Here is a 24,685-nt window from a genome sequence, read left to right on the forward strand (position 1 = left end):
ATACTCCAGTGATCATAGTGTCCATCAAATTTGGGTATTGCAGGTTGAACAAAGGTGCTCTCACTTGTCATGGTTCACTGAAATTCTCCTGGAAAGCTGCTGCTCCGATACCAGATGTTGAATGAAACTAGAGATTGGAGAATGTTCACTGTTTAATTCAATATCAAAAGCATGGCTATTTCTAGCCTTACAATGCAGGTAACAGAATCAGAAAAATCAGCTACTCCACGTTAACATATTACGTGGCTAAATAATAGGTCAACTAACAACATCCTACTTAATAGGACTTATTTAACAAACTGCAATATCAAGACTGCCTAAATAAACTCAAGACTCCTAACAAACTTCAACAATGCAATGGAGTTTCCAAGTTCTTAGGTATGTCTTGTTGATGATCGAAAGTTCGTAACAACACAGCGGGGGGACCCTCCATTGATGGGTGCACAACAGCAAAATTACATACACATCACACATGTGACCCAGTTGTATGTGCCCCTTTCACTATTCCTGATATATCAAATGAAGTGGATTTTTCATTTTTGTCAATATGTTTCTTCAATTAACATATAGACATATATATATATATATATATATATATATGGTATCTTAATGTACGTGCAGTTAATTACAGATGCCTTGTTGTAGCATATATTTCATTTGACATTCTCAAATATTTCAACCTGTCATCACTTGGATCGATCCATTAAGACTTGACATCCACTAAATTTAATCCAACAAGCTTTAATCCTATGTAGTCAGTTTCAGCATCTACCACCCCTAATTATTCTAATATTTTCGCTTTTTTATTAAAAAAAAAAAAAATTGGGTGAAAAACACACATTTTCGAGTACAGGTATATATGCATGGGTGCCTAGCCCCCTAGGGTTTATAATATGTACATGTTTCCTTACCTATTGAGAGGCGGAATATATATATATATTACGTCACACATACATCCATCATCCAATACTAATTAAAGTGCAAGTGCAGGAACAAATTCTCTCTCTCTCTACAAGCTAGCACATACATACGTGATATATATAATAATGTGACAACAGATTCCAACACCAAATATAAAAGTGCTGTTTCTCTAATCAATTTTTGTTCACAAAGCTTTGGTTGAAGTGGAGTGATTTAGGCCCAATGAAAGTGCCCTCTATATATCCATTATCATTAATAAACATATATATATATATATATATATATATATATTTCACTTGGCTTCTTCAGTGCATGTCTAGTGTAATATCATTATGTATATATACATGTTACATCATATTAGATATCATTTGAAACAACAAATCCTGTCTAAAGTGATGCCTAACCATATGATTTTAATATTGTTTGGGCTTTAATATACGTGGAGAAACGACAGAGAGGTGCTCGAAAGTTAATTTATTAATAAAACTCTTATTAGTTTAATAGTAGGTATCTGGGTGTTGTGACTTGTGATCAATGATTAGGAGCCACCATGCATTTAGAATAAACTAGTGATTATCAAGAAGCAAAGATCAATTAAGTACAAAAGGGGGAATCAGATTATCTTCTTAATTATATAAAAAGGGACCTATTAAAATTGAAGAATAATATTCATATACATACATATATAGATATATGTACACGAACTCATTTATTCATCAAATCCAAGTGACTTTAAGTGAAAGGAAAAAGAAGGGGTATCTACAAACAAAGAAAACAAAAAGGTCAAATTTAATTATATACTTTCATTTTTTATATGTAATCCAATAATTTATTAATTCATTGGGCCGACTATAATAATTAAAATATAAACAAGAACATAAAAAATCTCCGGAGGTTCTGAATTCGATTCTCACTATAATTTTTATTATCAAAAAAAAGAACCAAGGAAAAAAAAAATGCTCACCTAGACTGTGGCTAGACATGCATCCACAATCCACACAGACAAAATCGTGTGATGGGGCCTAATTTACAATCTCCAACAAGGCACGGTGAGTTGGGCTTTGAACTAGTGAATTGGGTTAAGGAAAAACAAAGTGGTGTAAGTTTGATGTATTAACGGGAATTGAATAATCAAAAGCGAACAATATTATTGATGTGTACGGGAATATGAATTTTTGATAGGAAATATTTTGCGTGAATGATAAAAGCCCAAATGGCGCCTGTTGCCTAAAAAAGGACACGATGACGTGCATGAATTATAACCTAGTTTTGTGAATGACAAAAGAGAGTGCCCCAAAAGGCAAAGCCTGAAGTAATTAAGTCTCCAATCTTATTTAACAGAACCCATCTTGCCAAACCATATATCAGCTTCAACATTTGCTTCTCTATAAACATGTTCAACTCTCCAATCCACACACTTTTGGAGACCCCTTATAACACCAGCAATGGGGTCAGAAAATCCTCCGTCAATCACCTTCAAAGAATCTCCCTCCAAAACTATGAATTCCTTCACCTTAATTTCTCACAAAATACGTCAATTTTAGTTATCTAAAATGTTGACCACACTTAATTTGCATGAAAATAAACTGATTTTGTACTTCCAATATGCAATATGTCAGGACTTAAACCCAGCCAAGTGTTATATATTGCATCTCTTACACAAGTAACACGTTTTTTTTGTTTAAGAATAATTAGCGATGACCCAAGAAGAATAAATTCTTGCGGGCTTGTATCCCGGAGTGAACAATATCCTTGATGTGTTTGGGCTTGGATATCCAACACAATAAATAATTCGATTGGCTGTTAGAATATGAGATGATATGGATTTTATATTTCTTATGAAATAAAGTTTTCATGGGTGATCTCAAAATGGTGCATTTTAATTTGGTGAGACGCCATGAGATCAAATCACAAATCCAATATAATAAAAGGAAAGGAAAGCCACCATGGCTTGTTGCCACTATAATCACCAATGCCTTTTTTTTTTTTATCTCTTATTAATCATTATGGTCTCTCTCATTAGGGACACATACATCTCATCACACTGGAGAAATATTAAGTGGGTATTTCACTCTGATGTACATCCTTCATATGGACCCCCAACTAAACTTCACACAAACTACCTCCAATCTCTCTCATAAAATATAGATGTTCTTAATGAAAATGCTATTATACTTGACGTATTGTGGAGACACATCAAATCACTCTTGCAAATGTGAAAAATCTTGTGGTATCTTAGTGACCTAAGGTACGCATAGATTGAAGGCATCTCCGTGAATTTGAGATTGATGCGGTTCTCTCAACTTTGTGAAGTGAAGTCAATCAAAGAGTCGATTGGAATTTATAGGCATATTCTCTTTATGTAAATTTGTGATTTAGGGTGTTTCTCTTCTATGTTTAATTTTATATAATCGATTTGAGAGAGGTTGGTTTCTCATACCCGATTTTTTTTCTTTTTACTTTTCATGACAATATTTTTCTTGTTAAATTGACTTCTCCAATTATTCTTCTACAATTGTTTATGCTTTCGCTTGCTATTGATGGTTGTTGCTTATGATTATCGTGTAGTGTGTTGTTGAGGTGCGTAGTGGTAGTAGCTCTCCCCCACACCAACCAAATCAAGGGTTCGAGCCATGGAGGCGTTGTTGGGGCGAACAAAAACCTCAACAATAGTGTGTGGGTTGAGAATTTCACTTAATTATATAGATATAATGATAAGTTAAGTACACTATAATTAATGAATTTGAATAAAAGTACATGAGCCACATACATAACATTCCTTTCTAGACAAGTTAGTGGGGTTTATGGAATCACTTGTCCATTATCTTTTCTTTTTGTTTTTATTTAATTTCTATATCTAATAAAGCAACTTAAGATTATGTGATTATTGTTGCTTAAGATTTTCCTGAACACCACTATTGGGAATAATAACAACATGACAACATATCCCCCTTTAAAGGTAGTTCATATTGGGATTTCTCTTTCTTTTTTTTCTTTTTTTTTTCTTTCGGAGAAAAGACAATTTCACCCATGGCTCAAGGAGGTAGTTGAAGGACTGAATGAAAAAAATGACAAAATTTACCTAGATAACTAAAACAAGAAGGTTCCTAGTAAAATATCACATTTATTTGATATATAAAAGTGTGTATATATATAAGAATCGAGAATAATCATAGGAAGACAATGCCATGCAGCGTAATATTTGTGCAAGTATGTGTGTGTAGGCTCTAATATACAATTTTGACACTACTCGATCATCCAAACTTAAAATATGTTATGAGTCTATCTCTCTATATTAACAACTTAACTTTCTCATACTTAACCCACATGAACATGAGACTCTAATCGAATCGCATGTGTATATCTCAACAAAGTATAATCCAATAGAAAATTATAGTTCCCTTTATGTAATTTAATCACAATGAAACCATATGTTATTTGTATATATAAATATGGTAATACCCATTCACATACATAGATACACATCAACAACATTGAAGGGCCAAGCCCGTGACCCAATAAAAAGGTGGAAAAAAAAATATAATGCTCTTTCTTTCTCACCAATCCACCCTATAAATAGCACCCTCGCCTTCTTTGTTTGTCCAGATTCACTGAATCAAAATCCAAAGAATTACGTACGAAATACTGAGACTGAGAGAGTTACTTTACAAACCAAAAAACAGAGCAAGGAAAAAAAATGAGGACCCTCAGCACAACAACTTCAACAAAGGCATCACCTCCATCATATCTATCATTGGCACCGCCATCAACACCGACCCTGCAACAACAACGCTCGCAGTGGCACTCTCCGGTGCCGTATCTCTTCGGAGGCCTGGCGGCTATGTTGGGTCTGATCGCCTTTGCTCTGTTGATCTTGGCTTGTTCGTATTGGAAGCTCTCGGGTCGATCAGACGGTGAAAATGCGGATCAAGAGAGAGATCTCGAGAATGGAGATTCTGCCAACAAGGCAGTTAAGGTTTATGAGGAGAAGTTTCTGGTTATAATGGCCGGCGAGGAGAAGCCGACGTTCTTGGCCACACCTGTGTCGAGCAGAACAACGTCGTTCTGTGACAAGAACGAAGAGGGTGAACAGAGCAAAGAAGAGAAAACAGAGAGCAGTAGCGAAAAAGTAGAGAGAGAAGAAGAAATCGGTACCAATCATGATCAAACTGAGACACATTGAGAAGACCCAACAATGAAAACTGTGAGCTGATTCCCTCTCTCCTTTAAGAAAGAGAGAAAAATTTTCCTTTCTTTTTCGGGCATCTTGCTTGTTTTCTTTAGCTATTCAGGAATGTAAATTTCGGTGAGAGTTCTCCACTTTCCAGCTAATCATAGCTGAAGTTTACCTACTTTTTTTTTAATCATCAGGATCACCAAGAAATTGTGCATATCCAGTTGAGCAATCAGCCTCTATAACACTAATTCAAGTAATTATTGAAGCATCTCTGGTGCATTCATAAACAGAGAAAAAAACAGAGCAATCGATGTAATTATGAGGTTAAGTAAGAGATTATCTATGATGGGTTGAGCTTGAACAATGTCAAAATCATATGATGGTGAAATGACCGTAACGTCAATCACGGCACGGCCTTTCGAATTCCAAATTTTGTAAAAGCCGTATGTTATAATCGGACAATAAGATGTTTGATGGAATAATCTTTTAGAGAAGACATTCTTAATTTACTTCTGAGTACTAATGGAGAATAAAGTTAATACATTGAAAAACGGCAAATGACTTGAGAGACATTCTTGAAAACAGGAATCACTTTTTTTTTTTGCGCCACCGGAGTCTGTCTCCGGCTAGCGGTGGTGGATTGGAGGGGGCATTTATCTTAGTGGTGGCACGAAAAAATATGAGGTCAGTCCACAGTGTTCATATTTATTGGGGTGTAAAAAAATATGACACGTGGATGGATATCATTGGTGTTGGATGGCTGAAAGCAACGTGTGAGATTTACGGGAAGCAGCTGGGACGCGGAGACGCGAGGCTGTGTAAGTTTCTGAAATAATGCCACGTCTTCCTCTTTTTCGAATATCAATTTTTGGAAATTCGAAGGAAGGTTGCAAATGGTTTCTGATACTATGATGCTAAGTTGTGTCTAGATTTCAACGGCGGCCAATTTCCACCGTTGTTATGATTGTGATTGTGATTGTCATTGTCATTGTCATTGAGCCGAGTCAAGTTCAGTGTCCTTGTGATCGATCGCATTTATCAAGAAAAATTCCAACAAAATAACTTCACGAGTAAATGTGGAGGCCCAGCCAATTCATTTACGACTCGAGTCCACATTCAATTGGGCTATTTTAGAAAGAAAAAAAAAGAAGAAAAAGGGCCACAAATATGAGCCTGAATCTAAACCTTTAAAAACGAACAAATATCACGTCACCTAGACGGGCCAACTTGACCATTTTTATGTAGGCCTATAGTAGAGCTTTGATAAATTAAAAATGAACTATGCCCTGGTTTGGTTGACAATTTTTGTCAGCCCTGGTTTGGTTGACCGTTTTTGTCAATGATATATTGTGAGTGAACTGTATATGTTAACATCAATCAACCTATAATTTTTTGTCCCAAAAACCAAGATAATTTTTGAATCATATATTGTCCATTTTGAAATGGTTCCATTTTGAACAATTTTAAGACCATTTTAGCACAATTACACATATCTTTATCAATTTATCCTCATATTATTAATGATTTAAATAATTATAACTTTATTACATAAGGCCATCCACAGCAGAAGCGGGATACCGATACTAGACTCCAAATTTAGAGTCTCACTTTTGTCGTTTGGTAAAAAATTACTCCACATCAGTGACTCTAAATGGAACTGTAAATTTCTGGTGTGCTACAGTAAAACTCTACATTCATTGTGCTACTGTAGCAACGGTAGATTATTTGAGAATTTTTTATTGATGTGGGTCCCGCAGCAATTAAAGTTTTTAACTATTTTATAATTGTTTTATACTTTATTTTTTTCCTTCTATATATTTTACCTCTTTGGTAGCACGCTGCCACACTCAATTACTTTATTTTTTGTTCATTTTTTTTAATTTAATGATTTCAACAAATTACATATTAAATCTTATTGATACAAAAAATAAAAAATATTGAATAAAATAAATACTGTAACCATTTACGTGATATATAATTTTAGAAAAATATTAATATTAAATCATAAAAAGTGTTATAGAAATGAATATTTAAATTATTTAGAGTATGATTTAGAGTGTCTGCTGTGTTGTGGTACTATAAAAGAAACTGTAAATTTATGAAAAGTGTACTTTTATTATAAATTTAGAGTTTTTATTAAGAGTTTCTACTGTAGATGACCTAATAATCCTGCACCACGTATTATTGACTCTTGAGCTGCTGAGCTGTGCATGCCAGGGTCCCCTCTCTTCTCTTTTCCACATGAATTTTGCCCCATCCTTGTGGGCCCCTTCCCCCACCCACCACTATTAAGTATTAACTCGAACTCTTACCGGTCACAAGTCCACAGGACCACAACAATAGCCAAGCAGGCTTCCCATGCAAAAGTCCAATTGCAACCCCATCGGCCCATTCCCAGCGGAGCCCACATTTGGCTAAGCATAGTCCACGCGTTAGCTTCTTATTCATCCATCCCAGATCTCCCTGGTCCCACCAGATAAAATAATCACCCTTACAAGTCATCAAACGCTAGAGAGAGACTCAGAAAAAAACAACTGTGCTAGCCCAAAGAGAAAGAACCGAGAAATGGCGGCGTCTAAGTTATGTGACTCTTGCGAATCCGCACCGGCGACTCTATTCTGCAGAGCAGACTCAGCGTTTCTGTGTCTCAACTGCGACTCGAGGATTCACGCAGCGAACAAGCTTGCATCCCGGCACGCTCGGGTATGGGTATGCCAGGTGTGCGAGCAAGCGCCGGGGCATGTCACTTGCAAGGCGGACGCGGCGGTACTTTGTGTCACGTGCGACCGCGACATTCATTCCGCAAATCCACTCGCCAGCCGTCATGAGCGCGTGCCTGTCACTCCCTTCTACGAAGCTGTTAACTCTGCTGTCAAGCCCAGCGTTGCTGCTGCTAACACCATCAACAACTTCCTCGACGATCGCTACTTCTCCGACATCGATGCTGACGTTAGCAGGGAGGAGGAGGAGGCCGCCTCGTGGCTCCTCCCTAACCCTCCAAAGGCCGCTGAGAGTCCGGATCTGAATACTGGCCAGTATCCGTTCTCGGATATGGATCCGTATCTGCATTTGGATTATGGACTGCCAGTGGATCCGAAATTGGAAGCGCAAGAGCAAAACAGTTCCGGTACGGATGGGGTCGTTCCTGTCCAAAGCAAAAACTTCAAAGCTGCTCCCATGGTGAACGAACACTGCTTCGCTTATGGCTACAGCAATCATTCGTGTCCCAGTCAAAGCGTAAACTTCTATCTCTTACCAGAACTTCAATCATTTATCGCAATAATTCAATCAAAACAAAACATACATCTGAATGTCTACTTCCATCGCAGGTTTCATCTTCGCCTCTTGACGTCGGAGTTGTTCCTGATGGCAACGCCATGATAGACATATCAACGCCGTATGGGAGGGCAGTGGAGTCGACGGCGAATCAGACTATGCAGATCTCGCCGGCAGACAGGGAGGCCAGGGTTATGAGGTACAGAGAGAAGAGGAAGAACCGAAAGTTCGAGAAGACGATCCGATACGCGTCACGTAAAGCTTATGCGGAGACGAGGCCGCGAATCAAAGGAAGGTTCGCGAAGCGGTCGGACAGAGAAGTGGAAGCGGTGGATCGGAGTATGTACGGATTCGGCTTGGTTCCGTCGTTTTAGTGGTTTTAAATCTCCGTACTAATTGTAATATATACTAATATGATGATGTTAATTAATCTTTACAGTTTTATTGTGATTTATATTTCTCCCTCTGGCAGGGATGTGCTGTGTTGGAGGGTAGGGCAATGTTATGTGTATAGTTTGGTGGAGGTGTTTGATCGATGGAAATATGAAACTAACCGTCGATTTTGCATATGAATTTTGACTGTTTGTTTGAGGTGCAACACAGTAGGCGTCATAATCTGAATTTTCATCGGTGTATATTAGATGATTAGTTATTTTACTACTAGTATTCAGGGGAAGGCATGAAAAGATGGTGATGATAACGTTAAAAAGTTAAATCAAGAATTGCCGGTGGGAATAACTCAGGGGCTTGGTCAAGTTGGTTTTTGGCATTTCATAAAATCTACGGATCCTAAACATCTTGCTAGTATTTTGCGGCCACACCACCAAGTAAAATGCTAGCAAGGTACCTTATCTCGTTCAATGTGTATGGAAACTTCCGAATATGCAATGCACAAGTTGGGAGATCTACTCTGTTGAGATGGGTCCAAAAGACCCTGCCTTATAGAGGAATATAAAAAAGAGAAGAAAAAGTATTGCAGTGGCAGCGAGAATGACCTTTGTTGATTAATCGCGAACAGTCGTTCTTGTGATTGAGCTTACATCCTTGTCAATCAAAAATAGAGTGGCCAATGGTGGGTCAGAGAAATTGTGGATGCAATTTAAATTATTGTCAACAGCTGTTTGTTTTTTTTTTCCCCCCTCTCTGGTTAGTGGTTGCCACTGAAACCTTATTATTTTTTGGTTCACACAGTCCAAGTCTAAACCTCATATTGCAAAATGGGTTGCATCCTTAAAAGCCCAAAGTCTGCTACTAAGCCACGAGTGTTTTGCTTTGGATTTGCAATTTTAGCCCAGTGGAGTTGGGCAGGAAACCCATGTGGCCCAAAACTAATTCTTTATGCTCCAACTCTTTTGGTTGATGTTGATGATGATGTATATATCGGACTAGGGACATGCCCGTGCGTTGCAGCGGGGTCATGATTTTGGCACAATAAGAAGATGTCGGGCGAATTTTGTGATGAACTGATTTGGATGCTGGCCGAGGAAATTGATTAAACACATACTGAAATCCCCAGAGAAATCGAATTAATGGGCGTTAATGGAGAAGGTGTGTCGGGGAGGAGTCATGAAGTGATTAAACGCAAGATCGAGGAAGGAAGCGACCTTGCATGTTGGTTGATTCTGGAGTGTAATACGTCAGAGGCTATGTGGGAGATCTGGTAGAGAGGAACATGATGTGGATAAAAAGGATTGAATTTCAAAGAAAGAGGTTTTGGAGGTGAAGAAATTTGTTGGGCCATACAATTTAGTTCATTTTTATAAGCCTATTTTTAGTTGAAGATATTTTAGAAGGCCATAGAACTTTGTAGAGAAGAATATGGCTATGCAGCTCTGTCGAGCATTTTTTGTGATTGTTTTTTGGGCATAAAAATTGACAAGTTTTTCTGCAGAGGAATGAAAAGCACTATGCGTTGGTGGCATACTATAAATTAAGAGAAATAACTCCCATGCTATACAATGATAAGGCCTAAACTGTGACTTCAATTATAAATATGTAATCATGTTGAATTGTGTCTCTGTGGTTTAATCTGTATTTTCATTGTCTTATTTATCGTCTCCTATTAATGTTTTGGGTTAGTTAATGATTGATTTATTCGATTTTTTAGCACGACCTTTTGTGAAGTAAAAAAAAAAAGAAACTACTCCTGACCCCATGCCCGAATAAAGTGTTAACGGGATGTTAATAAGTCATATAGAATTAATGGATTCATGGTAAAAAGTAAAATCCCTCTATGATACATTTTCTTACAATTAGATTTGTTTTTTGAATAAGAGAGGGATCAAATGGTATAGTTCTTTTGTTGGTAACTTGGAGGATTAGAAAGATGACTATTTTTTTTCTCAGGCAGGTGTCCTATTATTTTCTATAATTCCCTTTTTTTTTTTTTTGGATATTTGTCATACGTAAACTTACCATATTTGCATAAGCATGCTAAGAATATTAGCAGAATGAAGAGAAGGTGCCACAAAGCTTGCGGGAACATGAAGGTCTGTGATTAACTATACTAAATCACTCTGTATACCCAACGTGCGCTTCTTAGAGAATAGGCAAGTACATTCACAATAGGCAGGTACATGGTTAATAAGAAGTTGATTTCCTTTTATGGTTGTACCATAAACACTCTGATATTTTATACATACTTTTATAGTCTATATATAGATAAAACTGTTCTTAAAGAGGTATATAAACTATTTACAAACACAAAATTCATCAACTGACGTTTTCTGGAATGGCCATTCATGTGGTCGTTTTTTCCATGTTAGCATCATCCCATGTGTCAAAAGTATATATATGAAGACATTAACCTGCGAGGTAATAAAATGTATTGTTAGTTGTAGAGCAACAGTATGATACAACGTGATCCTATATAAGGCTATTGTATAAAATGTTTCAACATCATAAGATACAAGTATTTAAAGAAAAATTATTCTGGAATTTAAATAACGTAGAGTATGATAAATATTTCCTTAATGTTGTGATGATAGATATTTTTAAACATATGGTTGAAAGGAATTTATCATACCTCTGTACTTTTAAGTGAAACGCAAAAACCATATTTTCGTTTTCCTCAACTTGGATCATTCTCTTTTCCTTTTGGAAGTGTGTGAGATGTTGTCGTTTCTCTGTACCGGAGAATCATTGCTATTATCTCCAATCTCAATATTGTTTTCCAGTCTTTTTTCGCCGTAGATTAGAACTTCTCTTATACGGAAAATGTCTTCTATGATGGGTATGTAGAATCTTCCATTATTTGTTGTGGGGATGAAAGTATCAACACTGTCCTTAGTTTCTTCTCCTGAAATAACAGAAATAGTGTATCAGTATAAGAAGACAACTGACTATGCATGATTGAAACAATAGATTACAACATAAGGTAAAATTAATTAAATAATGTTTAAATGGCCTACAAATTCTCAGCCAGTAAACAATGAAAACAGAATGAAAAAGAAATCGATGTTATCCATTATAAATAAACAACAGAGGAAATAAAGAAAATATAAATAAGAGATACATATGGATGCAATTTGAAAGTGAACAGTTTCCACCTACGGGTTAAACCGTACCTTCAATGTCTTTGTTGATGCTTGGATTTTGTTCATAATAATGAAGCTGGCATTGCAGATGTCTCAGAGCATCCAAAGTAAGTTTAGCCAATTGATCCTTACACCATGCTATATTTCTAACACTTCTATTGTCTATGTTTTTCACTGTTTGCTGATTGCAATGAACAGTGAAAGTTATTTACTGAAACATCCCTTTGGATCATAACTTCCAAGTTAATTTCCCTGCATTTTTAGTTTCAAACCTAGGGAAAAGCATAGAATATCAGTGAATGATATAGCCGAAAATCAGTGACTGATCTATTAGAATCATTTCCGTTGCAAAGTTCAACAACTATTATCTCCTACTACAGTAAGAACAATTTCAGAGAAACTCATTTAAATAAGGACTCATAAAATTAAAAAGAGTAAGAAAGTTAATCCCTTAATCCTGGGCCTCCGCACCAAAACCTCTAAGGGCACGACTGATAATACCTACACAGACAGAGATAAACGAAAGAATCAACTGAATAAAAATCCACACAGACACCTAGGGCTTTGCCCTTATAGCAACAAATTGAGAGGAAAATAATTCTGTACCTTATGATATTTAGAGAGAATAGTGGAGAATGAGGGTTCTGGAGAGTGAATTGAATTAGGCCTGAGAGGAGTTAATTGAGTTAGGAAGAGATCAAGACGCACGAGCAATTTGTGGTTACATGAACCACATAAATTTGTGAGCTCAAAACGCAAGCGAGGAAGAACTTAATGGAAATTTGGAATTTTCGGCATCTGAAGATTCATGCATCTACCCGACGAAACAATGATTGACTGGACAGGAATCAACAACGCAGCAAGAAGCCAAAACAACCCAACCACCTGTAATAGCCGAAGAATGGCTAATAATTATGGACTTCTCCATCCTCAGTCTCAGCTTGGATGGTTTTTTCTTCACTGATTATTTCAGTATTTCTTCACAATGGATGACTAAAATTCAGCGGAACCAAATCCAGTTCGGTGGCAGGCACAGAGGAATGAGACAACAGCTCATGAACTGAAGAATTACTGGCAGCATGACTGTGTTTTGTAGCAGGCGTCGCACTCGATGTTGATGGTATGTTCCTCTTTCGCTCATCCAACAAACATTTTCGCCTTTTTCTATTATCCCTACTCGATTCTCCAAATTCCATCCTATAATTATATATGCATGCCAATATGCAATTAAAAAAATTTCTCAACAATATGGAATACATAAATGAAAATGCATGGCAATAATTGGAAACACTAAAAACAATAACATCGATATAATTGTAACAGTGAAGATGAAAAAAGTTATGCACAAAGATCAATAAGAGATCACATGTACCTCAGAATTGAAGATGTGCAAAATCAGTTGTGGAATCAGTTCCCTGTGTTGATGAACATCGGTGTTTTAATTTGAATGCGGGAAAATATATGAACGTTACTTTGATTCAAAATGAGCGAACCATTTTGACAAATATATCCCCCAAAATATCATTAATAAAGTTAATGAAATGCAAAAATAATTAAATTATATGAGCAATAGTTTTATGGCACTATATTTACTTATTAGCTGAGTTTTTCTTATAAAAAGGAGTATCTACGTAATATGGAATGTCATTATCGATGGTCTTAGGGATCTCAACAACTACAACTTTGAGATCCAGCTCTTGGCTTCCTACACAAATGAAGAGTCATAATTTTCAAGAAAAGAAAATGAATAACCACTTCTTGTAGGATTTTAAAAAATAACGTAATGCTAAAGAAGTATTACCGTAATGCTAGACCATGAAAGAAAAAAAAAAGTTATAAATTAAATTGTAAAAGTTTCTTCAACTAACTTCTATAATTGAATTACCTAAAAAATATTGTTAGTACCTTACGCTCATAATTGTCCTAAAGTTATTGTGTAGTGATCTTTGGAGATATTTTTGTAAATTAAAAGTGCTTCCAGGTGCTAAATGTACTTAGAAAAAAAAATTAAATAAAAACCCAGTTTTCCATGAATAAAAACTTGTGAAGTTGGTCTCAGCAAATGAAGGAGACCCAATCCCATCCTCTGTTACCCCTCCTATCCAAAGGCAAGTGACGACGCCAGAATCTACGACAAAGTATTGGATTTGGTACTGGTCATGGAGGACTTGGAAGAAGATGCACTACAAGACAAGCTTGACAGTAGAGACCCCAATCACATGCGAGACATTTATAAACATGGAAAAAAGTTGAAGAGAAAATGGAGGGGCGAGAAAGGAGAGAAGAGAGAGGTTGAAGAGAGCTTATTGAAAAGGTTAGAAGAAGAAATCTGCAGATCTCTACGTGGGAGAGCGAAATACCCCAATTGCCCGTAGGCCCCATACAGAGGAAACCCTGATCAATGGAATGAGCAAATAAAAGTCGTGAAAGCCTAAAGAAGTCGAGCAAATGAAACCCAGATCAAACACCAAAAAAAAAGATACAAGAAGCAAGAAAACTCACCTAAGCCACCCAACTTGGTTTGCAAGTGGAATATTAGAAAATTGACATGGAAATGTAACCTCACCCACATCATCCTTATCATCACCAAACGTCATTTACTGAAGAAGGATCCAAAGCTAGGAAAAGGAATTTAAAATAAAAACATAAATGTTTTAAAAAAAACCTGTCTAATCAAGTTCTCTTTCTTTGTGAAATATTCTTCCCTAACAATTCTTATCTGGAAAGAAACCATAATAAGTAACTGACAAAGTTTTTACAAAAGCAATACTCATTATTACCTCCGGCATATGCGACATGTTTAGTGGTTCATACACATTCATATGCAATTCACTAATTTTATTGATTTTCTCCTCAATTTCCAAGCTCTTGAGATAATAAAACTGAAGTAGAGGTAAAGAATCCTCTTTTTTTTTTCTCTGTGTTAGAAGAAAAAGAAAGCCACTTATCAAGTCAAAATTCTTAAATCTAAAAAATAAATGACGGTAAGCTCAGGAGAATTTGAAAACTGCATGAAGAAAAGTTACCTCAGGCTCATGACTCTGAAACTCTGTCTTATAGCAGAACTGAGGATGCCAACTGTTTGATTAATCCATCCTTTCTATATCTCTCCGATTCCCACCATGATGCGTATCATCAATTCATTTCATCAACTTGAGTTGCAGCAGCATAGTTTGCAAAAACACATAACATAGAAGTGAAAGTGTTTAATGATTTGCATTAATAAGTATAAAGTTGGTCTTACAATAATAGTGGGTCTCCCTGCAAGGAATCGATTCATCTATGTGACTGCCAAATAAGCTGTTTGGAAGCAAAATCCAAGTATCGTTCCTGTCTCGATTGAAAAACAGAATTAGCAACATCACTCATTTTGACATTTATCTCAAATTGTTCAACAAAATATGAGAGACTATTGATTAAAAAAAGAAAACCCACTTTGAGAATCCATGACATAGCTTCGAATCTTGCACATTTGGGAGGTCTGATCTTGCATCTCCTTCTATAATGAGAGCACCTAAATCAAACGATCCAATTTAGGAAAGTGAACGAAATGAGGAAGGTCAGGACTGAAGATATAAACAGAAAACAGGCAGAAATGAAACCTTTAAACCTTCAAAGTAGAACTTGGCGTCAATACGCACAATCTTCAGTATCCTGTTAGTTTAAACCCATGAACACAGCAAAAAAAATTAATCGCTCAAAATTAAGTAGTTTGTCGAGAGAGTCATCTTAAATTCATTCCCATCGAGAGAGCTGATCCTGGTGGAGAGAACCCCACCAGACATTTGTCGGACAATGGATTGAAGAAGTTGAGCCCCGTCTCTGCCAGCAGCTCAAACCGATTCCACTGCAAGATTGTGATAGACCTAGTGCCAACAATACCTATCAATGTCTATTTGGAGGAAGAAGAACATGGAGGGAGAAGGGATGGCAGAGGCGGAAAACAAACCCCAAACCCAAAACAAAGGACAAAAACAGAACGGAATTAAACCACCTCAATAACCATCAATCTCTGCTTGGAAGAAGAACATAAAGAGAAGGGATAGCAGAGGCAGAAAACTAACCCAAAAGCTAAAACAAAGGCGAAAAATGAAATTAAACTACCCCGAAAAGATGAATCGAAGTGAGGGAGTGCATTGTTCAAGATTGAAAGCAAGGGATACTGGATCTCGAAGATGCATGCGCCGAAGCAAGAGGAACGACGTAGGTGAAGGATGAATGACCCAAATCGCAGCACCCCTTTGGCAGGTGCATGCACCGAATCGAAGAGAGATGAGAACGATCGAGATACATAAAAAGCGTTTTTGGTAGCAAGCAAGAATAACATCGTTTCTCGCACAGATGGCCCCACCCAAGCCAAACTATACACAAAGTTGAATCATCTCACTCAAAACCGACGTCGTTTCTCCCACCATACAAAACAAAACAAAAACGTCTTGGGGCTGACGCAGATGACCAACGAAGACCGGTTGACGCGCGAGTGTGCCGCACGACGAAAAAAACAAAAGAAATATAAGTGAAACGACGTCGTTTCACTCTACCAGTCAGTTCAAAACTCTGACCATTTGCTTAAGCCATTCGCGCGGGTAAGGAAAAGACGGCCAACTCGCCACCAAATCACCCCAATCCTTCCAAGTTTAGAATAGAAAGTAATAGATAGATAATAGATAGATAGATAATAGATAATAGATAATAGATAGATAGATAGATAATAGATAGATGCTTTATGATATGAAGGAATAATAGAAATGAACTTTTAACTTTCAATCGTTTCGTGGATTCGTCTCGTCTCTTTCGGCACATACGACAAATAGCATTATTTGGCCTTCAAGTCTTTATGTTCAACATATTTTAAACATTCCTCATTTCCTTGGTTGACAAGGCAGAACATTCATTACCAACTCCATTATTCAACTTATTTCCCCAAAAAAAAAAAGAAACTCCATTATTCAGCCACTTGCAACTAAATAAAGAAATTCTTTTCCATTATATATACTTCCTTCCTGTGCAGGCTATGTTCAATTGATACTTCCCCATTACATCACAGGGAAAACAGAAGATCTCTCCCTCACTGTCATAGAATTAATGTTTTTTGTGTTTCTCTACTCTCTAGCGTAGCTATATATGATATTGCTTGGTCTCTTTAATGGCGGACGATGAAGATATTTGTCTTGGTTCGCTCGTCGTGCGTATTGGCAATATTACTATTGCCTTGCCGACATTCACCAACTTTCTGAGTCCTCTCTAATCTCTTATGCGTATATTGTATAGACACTATCATGACAAGATTCAAGAATTCCTTGGTTTCTATTGAGTATATACTACGTTAATATCATCATCATACTCGTACGGGTTCTATTGTTTGCAGTTAATAGACTCGCATGCTTGTCTCTGCTTCATAACTATCGGACATTCTGATATGCAGGTTTTATAGTTCTTCAAAAAAAGGTGTTTACTGGGTATGGCAAGTTTGGAGCTAATTGTAACTGTTTCTCTGTATAATTTGATCTTCTTTTGTTGTTTTGCTCTCAACACAAGACAGTTCCAAGCTGAAGGATTGTAAAAGCAAAGTGAATCTGCAACATTTCTCTTCCAGTGAAGTGCCACATCACAGCCATCTGGGCCGACTCACACAAGCTTTGTATCATCAGATTCTACACGTAGTTAATTACGTCCACTCAGGAGTTGAAGACACAGATCCATACTTGAAATGGTTCAATCCATTTCAATTGTAACAGTAGATAATACAACAATTTGACTCCATTCAGATTACCGAATCACAAGTAGGCAACAATTCATCCTACACCAACCTTTCTCGCAAAGACCAACAACAGCTGCAATAGAGTCTTGCCAAGCATTGCGAGTATCAACTCTTTTTAAAGTTCTAATACCTAAAGAGTCAAAGAAATACAAGTAGATCCAACATTAAATTGCAAGGGGATACTTGTCAAAATTCAACACACTGAAAGATTCCTAAGTCCAAATCAAATGTAATGTGACCATTACTCTGAAGCTAGATCCAAGTCAATCAACAAACAATCACCAATCATTCATATTGAAACCGGACAGGACATATAGGAACGGGAAAACAAATTGTTTTGACTTCATCTTCATCAAGGTAACAAACCCAGGTCAGAGTAACAGGATGAATTTGTAACAAGCAAAAGCCAATATGATTTCTGCTTACGCACAGGATGGTTAAGACTTAAGAATGGGCATATTCCCAAAATCAGGGGCTTACGCATGCCAATGTACATGGAATAAGCTCTGTACGCCACAAAAAACACAAATGAAAATCTTACCCAACAAATGACAAATAGTTTCAAACCACATTTACAACATGCAGAGAACATAGTCTCCAGGTTCTTTACATATTCATACATGCAGAATTCTAGTTACACTTAGCACCCAAGTACAAAAACTACTCAAGTACAGTTCTAGGCTAGAGGCTGATAATACGAGACACATTAGCTGCCAGTTAAGTCCTCTTCATTCCCTATAAATAACAGTAAGATGCTACTGTAGTGTTTCTGAGACTAGCTATTAATCACAGACTTTTATTGCAGTTCTCTTCTCCATTAGGAAGAACTAACCCCCACTCAATGCCATGATGCTTACCCAGAACCACTGAGAGAGGAACCCCCCTGGTTTGCCAAGAAACGAACAACAACACAAGTGATATTGTCAGCACTGCCTCTCTGGTAGGCCTCCTGCAGCAGCCTCTTTGCTGCCTCCTGTGGGTCCTGTATTGGCTTGATCATTGCAACAGCCTCCTGAAGAAAAAAGTTAAAAACATCAGAAAAAAGCTAGTAATAGTTCATGTAAAACTGACCCATTCTGTTGATACACTGTCATGAAAAATACTGTACAAGATGATGACGACATCAATAAAAGGTAATTCCTATTATGGGGATTTTTTATGGTAGATGAGAAGGAATTTGGATTCCGAAGGCACATAATTCACCCTCCATTACGAAAATACATTATGAATATGGGTGAAATTCAATAGAAGGAACCTCATTGGTGACGACATCCCACAATCCATCACTTGCAAGGATAAGAAACTCAAGAGAGCTGTCAACCTTTTCCTCCTGCAACATCCATCCATATATCAGCAGCTAAGGTTTACTCATTAGCAGTTTAGCACCAAGATAAAAGATAATAAATGTAGGCGCATCCTGATTGTTTCAACTGAAAAATAAAAACTTGCAAACAGCCCATTCAACCATGTGGGAGCATGTTTCCAGGTTGTGAAGAGGAAAATCTTCAATAGAGACATTAATCCAGAAATCTTATGGAAGGATTACTGGGACATAGCCCAACAAGGTTTACACATTTCAGCATCCCAAATTGGTCGCCACAATCACTTAGAATTTCATATATGTAGCATAGTTCAAACAAAGACTTCAATCTAAAAGTATACACAAGAATGACAAGATGATGACACAAGGAAAAATTGATCATTTTAAGGACCTGCCTGCTATCCCAATGAATCTAAGAAGTGCATAAACCAAATCAAAAGTTGACTCAAGCACTAGTTCTCTACTGTTGTAGTCAGACCTGAATTTCTGGATCAGCAACAACATACTGCTTCAAAAGCCTATCACCAAAAGCTCGAGAGACAGCAAGAACACCGCCAACTCTCCAAGTTCCTGTCAAAATAATTCAAGCTCAAAAAACTAATCGACCAGAAGCTCCGATAAATAAAAAGCCAACTGATACACAAAGTAGTACGCTTGACCAAATGCCCTTACCAGCCCACATTACAAATCCTCCCGCATCCTCAATCCGTTGCCGCTCATCGGTTTGGTCAGGTTTGTGATCTCTAGAAACAGCAATAGCTGCATGAAAGCAAACGGTAAACAAAATTATTGAATAGAACACCCTATCAACACACTACTACTAAAAACAGAGAGGGTGGGCACTCTATTCACTTCATCATCATAATCCAATCTTTTATCCCAAAAGTTTGGGGTCGGCTTCATAAATCTATGAGAAAATCAACGGGAATCCACTTTATCGCAAAAGTGTATTCCTACTCCCTCCACTACAAATTCTATTGATGCTCCTCACTACCGCACTGCTATCTCTACGTTCCACATACTCATACCTACCTAAACGGTTTTCTCGCAACTTAATTTTCAATTGGTACTACTTTTAATTTAGAACTAATAATCTCATTTATTATCCTATCTTCCCTCGTGTGACCGCACATCCAACAATGCATTCACATTCTTGCTACATGCATTTTTTCGATATAGGGCACACACAATGCAACATGAACATTGAAATCTATATGAAAATGTACATTACTTAAAAGAGAGAGAGAGATGAGAAAGATTAAGAGTACTACCATTGCCACCTCTGCATATAACTGCTCTGGAATCCCCGACATTTGCAACAAGCAGACGGTCACCAACAAGGATTGCAGTAGAAGCAGTAGATCCAGCATCCCTATTTTGATTATTTTCTGACTTCAGAAATTCTGAGTCTGTATGGTTATATGCATCAGCTGCAATAATGAAGCAATTAAACAAAAAAGTTAGCTAGTTGAGTGATACAGTTATAGACATGAAGAAATTATAGCTGAAAAGCTAAACATTATAATAGGCCATTCAATAGTGTGGGGCAGAGAAAAAGAAGAAAATAGAGCCGTTGGGAACAAAACCTATAGCTGATTTAGTATCAGAAATGAACTTTGGATGGCTGATCAGATTACTGAAAAGATTTTGTTTCACATATTCAGCAGCTCGAGCACCCCCATGTCCTGAATAAACCACAAAACAATAATTTACTGAGTCTGGCTCCAAAGGCAAATTCCAACAAATGCGGTGCAACGTGTTTAAACTATTAAATTCAGGTAAGTGAAAGCACTTGTGTTAGATGATTGCCAACAAAGAAACAGTTTTTGAATAACCCCATACTAAGAGAAGTATACAAAGTTAAAAATACTTGATGCAAATAACATCAGTGCAAAAATCCCAGCATACCATACTGGATCAATCATAAGGCCCCTCAAAGATGACTTCAAGCACTGCAACCACATTGGGGCAGATAAGAAATCAGCATGAAACCCATTTGGCCATCTTTCTTCTTGTTAAATTTATAATAACTAAGTGACAAGCTCTAGGGAAGTCGGGCAAACACAATTAGTAGGTCCTACTTCATAAGCTTATTGGAGGCACATGCATTGACTTTTACAACCAATAGTGGTATTGTTTATGTTATATTTCAAACTTCCTTGATCTATCTTCATATGATTTTCAAAGGAAGAGTTCAGCACGAATTAAAAATGAGGACAATATGTTAAAAATTGACGTGCGTGTGCGTGTGTGAGAGAAAGACAGAGAGAGACCATCAAAAACTCCAAACAGACCAACTATCTCTCCATCAACGCCATCAATTCTTGTCTCATAAAAATCTTCCATTGAAGCTCTTTTCCCTGGTGAACTTGCATATCCATAGCTGAACCTTCCATTCTGGCTGTTCCAGAAAAAGAAAAAAAAAAGTATACTTAGTATCAAACAAGTCCGTAACTATAAGACATGGTGAACTTGCGTATCCATAGCTGAACTTTAACTTGGGGGAAATGCCATATAATACATTTACCATCCTCAAAATTTCAAATAATATAAGCAAAAAAAATTCGGCCAGGTGAAATGAAGCTGATCACAAGCCCATAACAATTAGTCAACAAACAAAAACCATACTTATCAAGCACACTAATCTGATGCTCTATAATAACACTCAGCAATGTAAGGGCTGGCGGCCTTCATGAAAAGATTACGACGTCACATATAGCAAATGCCATAAGATAACAAGTGTTCAAATGTTCTCATTTTCAACACACAATAAACATTTCCCCCCTCCCGCATTTGAGGCAGTTGACATCGTAAACCACTCAACGGTCTCCAACAGACTAGCAAGATGAGTCAACAAAAAATGGACCTGCAGTATTTCAGTCAGACAAAATCTATGGCCTATCCGGTACCAGTTATTTTTCTTCAATTTACTCATTTTCTATGTTGCTTAACTTGTTTAATCATCCATCTCATCAACATACTGAAATTCCAAGGATATCATAAACATACTACACAAAAAGATATCGTAATTGATAAAATAATTAAATTTATTTGGGGCCGAAAACGATTTAGGGCCTGTGGGATATTTGGTACACTTTGGTTTTAGGGTTCATGCATTCGATCTCAACAAGCTATTTCAATCTCTACAAACTGATTCAATCTTATCATGTGCAAGAAAGAAAAATCCTTTCCTTTCCAAAATGAAAAGAAGAATTGCATAAATCTAATTAATATCAAATGAACAAATAAGTTTGAGATATATATATATACATATACAGAGAGAAAGATAAACCAAAATCCTTTGATGGAGTTGACCATAGGAGTCTGTTTCCTGAGTTGATCACTGGGATTGGTTGCCGAGGTCATTTTGTTCGGCCACATATGTAGAGTAAAGTTGTAAAGGAAAAAGTTGAAGGAAGTATTATGTTTGTCATAGAGAAGGAAAAACAAAAGTAACAGAAAACAAGAAAGTTCTCTTTCTTCCTTCTGAAAAAAAGGTATGTTTTAAGGATAAATCCTTTCTTTGAAAAATAAGAAATTTCACCAAATATGCTTTATATTTTTTCCTTGAAGAAAAAAATGAAATCGGATATGTACGTAATGAGCGAATATTATTCTTATGAAAATAGCCATTCAGATTCTGTCCTTTATTTATTAATTAATTTATTCAATCCTTTATGGTGTTTCCATAAAATGGATTGAACTAACGTTACCAAAACCATGTGAATCTTCTATCCACGTGGGCACAGTTTCAAAAACTTTCTTGTCTTATTCAGTCTTTTCCAACCAGGCCATGGATAATCATTCTACAAAAGTGAATCTGGTCCTATGCAATGATCATGGCAAGATTTAATTAAGTCAATACGAGGAGGGAAAAAAACAGAACAAGAAGAACCGATATGCTTCTGTCATAATTATATTATTCAGTTGCACGTCAAACATGAGAAAATATCTGTTTTACCCACAGGTTTCTCTTGCCTCAAGCGTTTTAAGAGTCAGGAAACGACACACACAAGAAGTCAAACAAGAAAGAAGTGATATTCTGCTGTCACGTTGACATGGCAAAATCGAAAGGAAAGCACAATGGAAACGTGATTTACAAATAGGTTTCTATTGTCTCATGTGCTGCTAAGACAGAAATGACAGCACAGGGATTTAACATGGGACAAACACTATGAAATCGACAAAAATAAATAATCTCGGAGTGAATATATGTCGGACCTTTCCAAATTTATGGAACAATTATTTCCCAGAAAATCAACATATACACTTCCAGACAATGACATTAACCAATTCAATCTATTTTATCTCCTTCATCTTTCTTAATTTAAAGCTTATGGGTTATGGCCTTATGCTATGCCAATCAAGATTGTTCCTCGTACAGTTTACAGCAAACACCGAAATAAAAGGCTCCTTCTACATCATAATTCAGGAAAGAGAGATAATATCTCAGTTTTCAAAAGTTTTAACAGAACATTCCTGATCAACTAAAGCCTTTTCTATCATACACTTGCATAGTCATTCTAATCGATACATGAAACACGCATACAATGTCATAAATTTAGGTAACAAAATCCATCTGCATCAATACTCAACAACATGAATTCAAATCCACAATAAATAAATAAGGCCATGATTCAGCATTAACCAGTAGTCAACATGCATGCCACAACCTTACATGAATTATTGATACTCACTACACAGATTTTATTTTCTAGATAAGCATAAACATAGAAGAAAAAAAATAAAACAGAATAAAAACCTCTCTCTATATATCTAACAAAAAATGATGATAGAATTTAGAATTGACCTGAGACCACCGCCGCTCACAGGTCCATCCTCAGCATAAACCTGACTCGACGATGATAAGACGGAGTTAAGATAGCCCATCGTTCTTGCTGAAACCAAAACTGTCCACCTCTAATGTTCTTTGATCAAAATCACAAAACAAAACAACAAAGACCACAGCAAAAACAACAATAGCGCTACTCCAGCACGCCAGCGATATCCAACGACAATAGAATTTCACGAATTATCGAGATTGACCTGGAGAAACACATACAAATCTCAAATTCAACAATAATGCACAGATCTTAACATGCCTAAAACGCATGAACAACACACAATCCAACGAAACAACGAATTTCTAATTAAATTAAAATCTCACCAAAAAAAACTAGGGTACCTGGAGGAGAGAAGACAAACGAAAAGCCATTAGCGAAAAAGGAACAACCCCAGAGGCTTTAAAAGGCGTTAAAGATGGAAAACGACGAGAACGAGAAGGAAAGTTGTCGTTCCAGAGGTGGAAAGCTAGAGAGAAGGATATGAGAATGGAAGGGAAAACTGGAGAGAATGATGATTCTCTCGTTTCAGTTTTTGGGTTGTTTCCAGCAGAAACCTCCAAAATTGTAAATCAAAGAATTGCAACACAAAAAAAAAATAAAAATAAAAATAATTAAAAGAACTATGAAATCCGTCACCCAGTTGGCTTGAAATACGGGGTTTGTTTCTCTGTCGCCTAAAAATGGTGTGTATTTTAGGCGTGTCAGTCTTATAGTGAGAGATTGGACCAAGTCAATACAAATATTGAAAAAATAGTGTATTGCAGCTGGATGGGCTCATCATGTCGTTTCAATCTAACACGTGGCACACATCGAGAGCACTTATATAGGTTCTCTTGTTGTGAGCGATTA

At 36.8% G+C, this 24,685-nt stretch overlaps 3 protein-coding genes and 1 long non-coding RNA gene across 13 annotated transcripts; 2 read left to right on the forward strand and 2 right to left on the reverse strand.

The window, feature by feature from the left end:
• The first annotated feature begins 4,406 nt into the window (after window positions 1-4,406).
• LOC119997718 (protein GLUTAMINE DUMPER 5-like) lies at window positions 4,407-5,366 on the forward strand. The gene has a single exon (XM_038844894.1). It carries the CDS (start codon window positions 4,619-4,621, stop codon window positions 5,102-5,104), a length of 486 nt encoding a protein of 161 aa, XP_038700822.1. The 5' UTR covers window positions 4,407-4,618; the 3' UTR covers window positions 5,105-5,366.
• A 2,033-nt stretch (window positions 5,367-7,399) lies between these two features.
• LOC119998006 (zinc finger protein CONSTANS-LIKE 4-like) lies at window positions 7,400-8,947 on the forward strand. Its single transcript, XM_038845273.1, has 2 exons — window positions 7,400-8,335; window positions 8,428-8,947. The coding sequence occupies exons 1-2, from the start codon at window positions 7,664-7,666 to the stop codon at window positions 8,746-8,748; spliced, it is 993 nt and encodes a 330-aa protein (XP_038701201.1). The 5' UTR covers window positions 7,400-7,663; the 3' UTR covers window positions 8,749-8,947.
• A 1,948-nt stretch (window positions 8,948-10,895) lies between these two features.
• Window positions 10,896-16,239, reverse strand: LOC119997939. 9 transcript variants are annotated; one of them, XR_005468099.1, is made up of 9 exons: window positions 15,513-16,234; window positions 15,346-15,424; window positions 14,937-15,240; window positions 14,413-14,528; window positions 13,283-13,325; window positions 12,517-13,107; window positions 11,941-12,411; window positions 11,400-11,672; window positions 10,896-11,181 (listed from the first exon to the last, which is right to left on the reverse strand). It is a non-coding gene; the product is annotated as an uncharacterized LOC119997939 (long non-coding RNA). The 9 variants fall into 9 exon arrangements; XR_005468102.1 differs by having other exon boundaries at window positions 12,517-14,528; window positions 14,937-15,062; window positions 15,155-15,240; window positions 15,513-16,239; XR_005468095.1 differs by having other exon boundaries at window positions 13,283-14,528; window positions 15,513-16,238.
• A 1,953-nt stretch (window positions 16,240-18,192) lies between these two features.
• LOC119997938 (probable protein phosphatase 2C 59) lies at window positions 18,193-24,494 on the reverse strand. Of its 2 annotated transcripts, none has more exons than XM_038845172.1 (9): window positions 24,178-24,494; window positions 23,803-24,038; window positions 21,266-21,393; window positions 20,579-20,677; window positions 20,264-20,422; window positions 19,665-19,751; window positions 19,471-19,562; window positions 18,927-19,001; window positions 18,193-18,683 (listed from the first exon to the last, which is right to left on the reverse strand). In XM_038845172.1, the coding sequence occupies exons 2-9, from the start codon at window positions 23,880-23,882 to the stop codon at window positions 18,525-18,527; spliced, it is 879 nt and encodes a 292-aa protein (XP_038701100.1). In that variant the 5' UTR covers window positions 23,883-24,038; window positions 24,178-24,494; the 3' UTR covers window positions 18,193-18,524. The 2 variants fall into 2 exon arrangements, with proteins under 2 accessions (XP_038701100.1, XP_038701101.1); XM_038845173.1 differs by having other exon boundaries at window positions 24,160-24,494.
• Window positions 24,495-24,685: the final 191 nt, after the last annotated feature.

Source organism: Tripterygium wilfordii, chromosome 4 (genome assembly GCF_013401445.1).
Source record: "Tripterygium wilfordii isolate XIE 37 chromosome 4, ASM1340144v1, whole genome shotgun sequence".
In the NCBI taxonomy this organism is placed as follows: domain Eukaryota; kingdom Viridiplantae; phylum Streptophyta; class Magnoliopsida; order Celastrales; family Celastraceae; genus Tripterygium; species Tripterygium wilfordii.

Coding starts and splice junctions, on each gene's coding strand:
- LOC119997938 (XM_038845172.1), bottom strand. CDS start 23,882: ATGGGCTATCTTAACTCCGTCTTATCATCGTCGAGTCAGGTTTATGCT. Junction 21,394..23,802: donor GTGAGCGGCGGTGGTCTCAG/GTCAATTCTAAA, acceptor TTTCTGGAACAG/CCAGAATGGAAGGTTCAGCT. Junction 18,684..18,926: donor GGGATGTCGTCACCAATGAG/GTTCCTTCTATT, acceptor TTTTTTCTTCAG/GAGGCTGTTGCAATGATCAA.
- LOC119998006 (XM_038845273.1), top strand. CDS start 7,664: ATGGCGGCGTCTAAGTTATGTGACTCTTGCGAATCCGCACCGGCGACT. Junction 8,336..8,427: donor ATTCGTGTCCCAGTCAAAGC/GTAAACTTCTAT, acceptor CTTCCATCGCAG/GTTTCATCTTCGCCTCTTGA.
- LOC119997718 (XM_038844894.1), top strand. CDS start 4,619: ATGAGGACCCTCAGCACAACAACTTCAACAAAGGCATCACCTCCATCA.